At 29.0% G+C, this 8,474-nt stretch overlaps 1 protein-coding gene across 1 annotated transcript; it reads right to left on the reverse strand.

Moving 5' to 3' along the window:
• Window positions 1-383: 383 nt before the first annotated feature.
• On the reverse strand, window positions 384-3,822 carry LOC106356791 (transcription factor MYB10-like). Its single transcript, XM_013796520.3, has 3 exons — window positions 1,988-3,822; window positions 1,094-1,223; window positions 384-1,016 (listed from the first exon to the last, which is right to left on the reverse strand). Exons 1-3 carry the CDS (start codon window positions 2,187-2,189, stop codon window positions 587-589), a joined length of 762 nt encoding a protein of 253 aa, XP_013651974.1. The 5' UTR covers window positions 2,190-3,822; the 3' UTR covers window positions 384-586.
• Window positions 3,823-8,474: the final 4,652 nt, after the last annotated feature.

Here is an 8,474-nt window from a genome sequence, read left to right on the forward strand (position 1 = left end):
AAGAAAAGGGGTTATGAGACCCAATCTTCATATTCAGGTAAAAATATCAAATGATCTTAAAACTCAAAAGCAAGTCTAATATACTATCAGTTAAGGTTGAATATTCTTTATTCTTAATGAAACAAAAGAGTTCTAAATTTACTCTTAACTTTCAAAAGAAAATCTAATCTAATTTTTAATTTTAATATCAAACTTAAATATAACTTCAATTGTTGAGATACATTTTAATATAATTGATTACAAATAAATATATTTGTTTAAATAGTTATATAGGGTTATACTAAATGAAACTTTGAAAATTATACAAAGTTATACTATTGGCGTACAATTTATTATAATTGTTTACTAATGATACACGACTTCCACCATCATAAGTTTCTGTGTAACCAAATTAAGGTCATCAAAAATATTAAATCTCAAATATGATTCTTTTGTACATATGCTTCCTGGCTCGGTTACATGCTAGCTTCCCAGCTACACTATGGTTTGGATATGTTTTTAATGTATTCTAAATTCATCTTACAAAAAAAAACAAAGACAAGGTCAATGCAATACAAATAAACATGGTGGATCAACTCATTGTGTTCTACAAAGTTTGATTATCAAAATAGCTGAGCCACTCATTGTAAACATCTAACCCTGGCTCAACCATTCGGCTACACAACTCATCATGTGATTGCATATGGATTTCTAGAGACTCCGGTTTAGATATAGGGAGAGGAGGGATTTGGCGATCTTCAAAAAGAAATTCTAGTGATTGTGGTGCATTCACCTCAAATCCACATGCCATATGCTCCACCAAGATATTCTCCAACTCCTCTTCCTGATTATGCTTCTCGCTGTTAATAACGTCATTAGAGACTGATGAGGAAGAAAAGGACACGGAAGAGGCTTGGTTGGTAACATCTGATGCTGATGAGTTGCTCTTCATCGATCGTTTCTTGAGATGAGTGTTCCACACATTCTTGATCTCGTTGTCTGTTCTTCCTGGCAAGTGTGATGCTATCTTTGACCACCTGATAAATCAATGCACTAGTTATACTTCTTGCTTTTATATAATTTTTAGATTGAAACTAGGGAGACATGGCTTTACTTGTTTCCAAGAACTTGGTGGAGGTGGATAATGGTATCTTCCTCCTCTTTGGTGAAGCTGCCTCGTTTGAGACCTGGTCTCAGATAGTTTAACCATCTTAAACGGCAACTCTTTCCGCATCTCGTCAATCCTATTTTGTTTCAGTTAAAACATACATTACTAATCATGAACACCAAAACTACAAGCTTAACTTACGAGTTCAGAAATTGAATTTAGATAATCTAATGAAGATTTCATCAGATGGTGCATGTACGTTTGGTTGAAGTTTAAGTTTCGCCATATCTACTTACCTATTATTAACATAAACTTTTTTTCAACCATCTATTTCGAACTTTTATCTCATCATCCGTAAGAATCTGTATGCATATTCAACTTTAAGGAAATAAAGGTAATATATAGACGAACGTTACAGATTATGCAATTGTGGTCAAACATCTCATATTTTATTCTTTTTTTGGTGTAATCATATTTTATTCTTCAAAAGAAAAATATGCTTCCTTTATGAAAGAAGCACCAAAATCGTAACAAAGAAATATAACTACGTTTTGCGTTAATTTTCATTGGTTAAAAATATAGAAATTATAACGAGCCTACGAACATCTCTGCAACAAATAAATCAATATTTCATTTCATGAAATTTTAGAGGCTATTCAAGAACATTTTGTATCTTTTAACAAAGAAATTAAGAAAAGAGAAAAGATTGTAGCATCTTGTCAAATCAAAGAACTTAAGCATTGTAGAGAACTAGAGTGAGAGTCAAAATAAAACTATAAACATAAAAATACTTGAAATGAAAACGAGCGAACATGCAATGTGATAGAGAGGATCTTTAGAGGAAAAAAAAACAATTAAATTTACCATTAAGCAAAAGAAATCTTTGATAAAAAGACTGACCAGCTAGTTTAGGAAGAGATCTCCAGTTGTGATGACCATGTTTTAGAATAAAAGCTTTGAGTCTTTCACTTTCTTCATCACTCCATGGCCCTCTCTTCAGAACTTGGCTATTGTCACAGCATGGTGTTCTTCTTTTCCCCATCACACACATCGTCCTTAATTTTAGAGAATCTTTGAGATATTCATGTTTATATACACACATCTACGTGTCAACATGGCATATAAGGGTTTTTTTTCTTTTTGAGTAAGATATCCAGGGGTTGTGAGACCACAAGGGTCATGCCACATTGCCACTTATTCATGTACGAGTAAACCTACTTAAATTAATTAATGGAATCTAAGTATCTATTTTGCACTTTTTCACTCCTAGAATTAATCATGAACTTTTTTTTAACGTCTGATTAATCATGAACTTTTAAGTATTATTTGACATTATCTTCTGCTCTATCTAGATCAACCTCAATTATATTTTCAAAGGCCCAAAACGTATTAATTTATTAAATATTAAGTATTGCTTATTCTAATTATTTATTCTGGAAAACTGGATTTCAGTATAAGTTTTCAGACTATGAATTCTTGCTTTACACCAAATTTATACCATTTTTGTCTAGCCGAATTTATATCATTTCGAAAGAAAACATATTGTTAAAAAAAATAAAAAAAATAAAACATATTGTTATTTTTAGTTGCTGAAAAAAGTTAATATTAAATTTTGACTCTCAGTTTTCACCATTGACTGTAAATGGATCTGGAACTTGACTTCTTGTTATTTATGCAAAGACGAATCCTGTAATTCAGTATTTCTATTTTTTATTTTTTCTTGTTTCAAGAAAGTATTCATTTTTAGAAGCATTAAAAATTTTAAAATTTTATTCTGAAAGAAAGATGAGTACATACATTTACATGGAGATGCTATACATGTTTATAAATCTGAGGTGTCGCCCCATGTAAACTTAAGTGGTCAATTTATATAACATAAAAAAGATTCACTCGAAACTGTAAAAAGAAAATCAAAGAGATAAGTTTTAAGAAAACAAAATGTGAAGAGAGGGATGTTATGAATATAAATAGAGTCGAAAGGAGAGAAGATAGTGATAGCTTCCAACATCAACTTGTTTATTTATTCACTTAGCTAGCTAGATAAAATAAAGGATGTGTGCTTCTGCTTCTGTTGTGTGTCTTCGATGTACAAAACACACGATGTCATTTAACATGTTCAAGTCTCCACGTGCCTGCCCAACGATCTTCTTCAAATTATTATAACTTCAAATTATTATAACTTGATGGTAGTTATCTCATGGGGTATATCTGTCTCTCCAGGTTGTGCTCTATGTTCCTTAGCTGATGAGTCTATAGAACATTTGTTTTTTCACTGTCCCTTTGCGGTTGCTACTTGGTCTCGTTTCTGTGGCAGGTACTTGGTGTCTCCTCCTGCCTCACTTGCTGAAGTTGTTCTCCTCTGCCAGCGGCTCCCTGGACCTCATGCCTCAAGGGCAATCACGGTGCTCAAGCTTCTCAACCAACTGATCATCTACAACCTTTGGCGTGAAAGAAATGCTCGCATCTTCACAAGTGTGTCTTCATCTGAAGAGGCGTTCTTCCGAGTAGTGGACCGTGCCATGAGAGATAGGCTGCTTTCACTATCTCGTCCTTCATCCGCGGCTCATCATCCTTCTTTGTTGGAGTTGTACTTTTGGTTCCTTACCCCTTATAGTTAATCCTACTCTCTTTATATTGCTTGCTCATTTTCTTTCTTTGTAATAAGTTGTGCTTCACAACATTGTAAACTCTAAAAAAGTGGTATAAATCTTAACATTTACACCAAAAAAAAAAAAAAAACTTGATGGTAGTTTATGTTCATTTGGAAATATGAAGTTGAAGTTTGGAGTTTATAAATATATATATATTCCACTTCCAGAGTGTCTTGGGCCGCACTTAAGGCTTTATGAGCTCTGAAATTAGAATGGGTCCTTCAGTAGTTCTGCTCATGGAGATTCTACGCGTAGCTCAATAACGGAGCCCGTTCATATTTAGTCACAAAGTTAAGATCATTGATCATTCTTTTTTTGTTAGGGACACTGAGATTTTGAACAACACCAAAAATGTAATCTTCAACAATCGTTTCTAGAAAAAAAAAAAAAAACAATCGTTTCTAGCTAAGGCATAAACATGGTACAATGTATTTATGGACAAAGCTTAATAAATCTTTATTTATAACAAGTTTGGCATCCCATTCATCATCAGAATCGATCCTAAGCACAATCAAATGAAATATTGGCTTTAGATCCCTAAAAATCTCAAAACTGACCATGTTCATCATTATCATTATGTGTAACATTTTTTGATAGAAGAGTTTCTCACTCATAAGGAATATTCGATGTCACGGCATTCTTTACCAAACGAATAATAATTGACAATGTTTAAACTACTATTTCGTTTCTTATATTATGTGTCAATGTCACGGAGCAAAACAGTTAGTAGAATGTCATATTTTATCAAAGAAATATGATAATTATAATAAAAATGTGATCCAAATGAATGAAAGATATAAATAGAAGTTTAAAGAATTGAAGCAATCTTTAGCAAAAAACAAAAAAGAATTGAAGCAATCATGAGGTCAGCCGCTTCCTCCGAAGCAACATAATCCCATTCATACTTGAAATGAGCTGCCCAAAACTTTCTTATTACTATATGAAACCTTCTTTTTAAAATGAAAATCATATCCAAAAAACTTGTCATTGCCACTTCATTTCAATAGCATTTAATTTTACATGTCCGCCTTGTCGTTTCCTTTTGTTCTAGTCATGACGAAAATCTCTGTTTCACACTTACATAGTCATCATAATAAATGGCAAACTATAAATTTTCGTATAGTTGTTTCCACAAAACCAACTGTAATCAAACCTTCCCATGAAATTAGATATATGGATTTGGATCCTCATATGTGGCTCTATCATTTGGACACTATAATTAATTTACGTTGATGTAAATGTGCATACACCAACCCTTTTTGAATTTCTGGTTATATTACATAGTTGAATCAATCGAGTTTAGTGTAGATTTACTATATAAAAACGTATTAGTTGACAATAAATAGAACAAAACAAAAGAAACATACAATTAATGATTGACTGTGAATTGCTTTATATAAGGTGCATGTGATGCTGCAGGTGATGCAACATGGGAAATCATATGAATGGACGAAAATTCAAACTCTATTATTACCCTTCCTCAGATTGGTCACGCAACTAATAATTAAAGAGTTTTCATAATTAAACTATGATCACTATGGATACATATGCTACTATCATTGAGAATCCGTAGATGTGGGGCAGTTAAACTTCCACATGTAGTTCACTCAGGTCGTATACACATGTGCTGGTGGTGTTTCTATATATATATGTATGATTATTAACATAAAATCAAGGTTACCTGAAAGAACGGTCATAATCTTGCTGTGTGCAACAGATATGCACTAATGATGCTTCAAATGCAAATAAAGTGAGATGGACATACTTATAAGGTTATTTACAAGGAGCTCAGCTTGGTTTAGTATTCGAAGATATTACCAGGTCTAGTTCGAGTTAATTAATAGTCCAATACGATGTAATCGTTGTTAATTACGATATGCACATTAAACTATCCTGCTCTTTCACAACTTTTTAATGTGATTCTCTGGTTTTTATATAGTTTTGTGACCTAGGCATATTATATATTGGACTTGGCATCAAGTTTAAGATTTTATGTGTATTTGGATTTTGATAACTACATATGCAACCCACATGATTTCCGCAAATTCGATTATTTTCTCGATATATTACTATGCACTAGGATAAGATCCGCGCCTTGCGCGGGATTAAGTTATTATTTTTATTATATTTAGGAGAATGAAACAATAGTTTGGCTTCATTTGGATTACGGATGTTCAATCCGGATATCGGGTTGGTTTCGGTTCGGTTCGGTTTTTTTCGGTATTTGGTTAGTAAAATATAACTACTATTCTAAATCCATATTTACTTTGACTTTAGTCTTTCACATACTTTTGAAAGATTTCAACTGGACGACTAAATTGATCAGCCAATCTTGTTGCTTTAAATCATTAGTGTTTATATATATATATATTATTTAGTTTGAATATTTATTAAATAAAAATTCATATGCGTTATATTTTATGATCATTTGTAACTTATTATAACAAAAAAAAAATCTATTGATCACAAAATTTTCAGAGTCGGAATATTCAAATTTCTAATAATATATAGACGTTTTGAAAAATTCAAATATAACATATAAGAAAAAATATAAATGTTTTTATTATATATTTAATGTGATTTTTTAATATCTTTCAATAATATAAAATTAAAAAAAAAGAACTAAGATACCAAAATTGTTATCAAATATTTATTATTCATAATAATTAATTTTCATATATACGTTAATCATATTAGGTAATTTCGTAGCTTATAATTAAGGAAAGTGCAAAAAAAATTTTGGTAGATTATTTATCAATTCGATAGTTAGTTTAATAAAAAATATAATGTAAGTCAAGATGAACCAACCTATTTTTCTAAGAATAGTATATTTTATATAGTCATTTATTAAATGAGAATTTATAATCATACAGTTCTATGATCATTCATATCATTTTATAACTAAATATTTAAATCATCGATAACAAAATTTTCAATGTGAAATCTTTAATAAGTTTATAATTTATAAATGTTTTTGAAAATTCATTGAAAGTTTTAATATTAAAATATTTATGTAATCTTATGGTATATAGTATAATCTATATATATATATATAAATATATATGTTTTATTATTAAATGATATTTTTTACTCATATGGTTTTAAAATAATGTGTATCTTCTTATAATATTAGATAAAAGTTCATATTAATTCAATTTTATGATCATTTGTAACTTATTATGACAAAAAAAAAATCTATTGATCACAAAATTTTCAGAGTGGGGATCTTCAAATTTCTAATAATTTATAGACGTTTTGAAAAATTCAAAATATAACATATAAGAAAAAATATAAATGTTTTTATTATATATTTAATGTGATTTTTAAATATATTTTAATAATATAAAATTAAAAAAAGAACTAAGATACAAAAATTGTTATCAAATATTTATTATTCATTATAATTAATTTTCACATATACGTTAATCATATTAGGTAATTTCGTAGTTTTTATTTAAGGAAAGTGCAAAACATTTTTTGGTACCTTATTTATCAATTCGATAGTTAGTTTAATAAAAAGTGTAATATAAGTTAAGATGGACCAACCTATTTTTCTAGGAATAGTATATTTTGTATAGTTATTTATTAAATAAGAATTTATAATCATACGGTTCTATGATCGTTCATATCGTTTTATAACAAAATATTTAAATCATCGATAACAAAATTTTCAATCAGAAATCTTTAATAAGTTTATAATTTATAAATGTTCTTGAAAATTCATTGAAAGTTTTAATATTAAAATATTTATGTAATCTTATGGTATATAGTGTTTAATATATATATATATATATATTTTATTATTAAATGATATTTTTTACTCATATGGTTTTAAAATCATGTGTATCTTCTTATAATAAAAATGTTAAACCATTGATCATTAATTTTTAACATAATAATTTTAATAGTTTTAGTCATTTATTGTCGTTTTTAAAAATTCAAAATATAACATATACGAAAAAATCTAAATTTTATTTTTATAGCTAATTTGATTGTTTAATTTATTTTAATAATATAAAATTAAACAAAAAATGATGGAAGAGATATACAGTGTTATCAAATCTTTATTATTAAACTCATTAATTGTCATATATACATTAGTCATTTATGGTAATTCCGTAGGTTTTATTTAAGGAAAGAAAATATCATATCATATCATTATATCATATAGTTTGACCAACTTATGTATCTAACAACATATAAAAATCGAATGTGGACCTACTTATTTTTCAATTGAATGTAATTGACTATCTAATTGAGTGCCACCTATGCATTGGGGTCTCTTTTAATTAATACAAAATTGAGGTTATATCTTTTCAAATGTTCCTCAATTAATATATAAGGGATTTTGGCAGTATACCTACTTAGAAAAGGGCTTATTTGCCAAATAACCAAAAAAAAAATGAAAATTAGATTTTGGGAAAGAGAGTAGAGAGAGATAATAAGAGAAAGTAGGAGAGAGGGGAGAATTTTGGTTAGTTAGTGTATTTAAGTTTTTTTGATGTATATAGGGTGCAATTTCTCTAGAAAATACGGAAAATATTTTTTTTTTGAAATAACAAAAAGTAACAGAAAACTACTACCTAGAAAAGCGTTAGAAACGGGTAAAACTACAGAGAAATATTCTAGTAACGGCCGCAGAGCATCATTATCTTTTCTTTGACATTTTTACGACTATGCCCTTCCGTTAATCTCGGTGAAACAACGAGAAGATTAAAAAAAGAATCTTCTTCAAA

The sequence above is a fragment of the Brassica napus genome, chromosome A3, assembly GCF_020379485.1.
Source record: "Brassica napus cultivar Da-Ae chromosome A3, Da-Ae, whole genome shotgun sequence".
Lineage (NCBI taxonomy): Eukaryota > Viridiplantae > Streptophyta > Magnoliopsida > Brassicales > Brassicaceae > Brassica > Brassica napus.

Coding starts and splice junctions, on each gene's coding strand:
- LOC106356791 (XM_013796520.3), bottom strand. CDS start 2,189: ATGTGTGTATATAAACATGAATATCTCAAAGATTCTCTAAAATTAAGG. Junction 1,224..1,987: donor ATCTCTTCCTAAACTAGCTG/GTCAGTCTTTTT, acceptor GAAACAAAATAG/GATTGACGAGATGCGGAAAG. Junction 1,017..1,093: donor CACCAAGTTCTTGGAAACAA/GTAAAGCCATGT, acceptor TTGATTTATCAG/GTGGTCAAAGATAGCATCAC.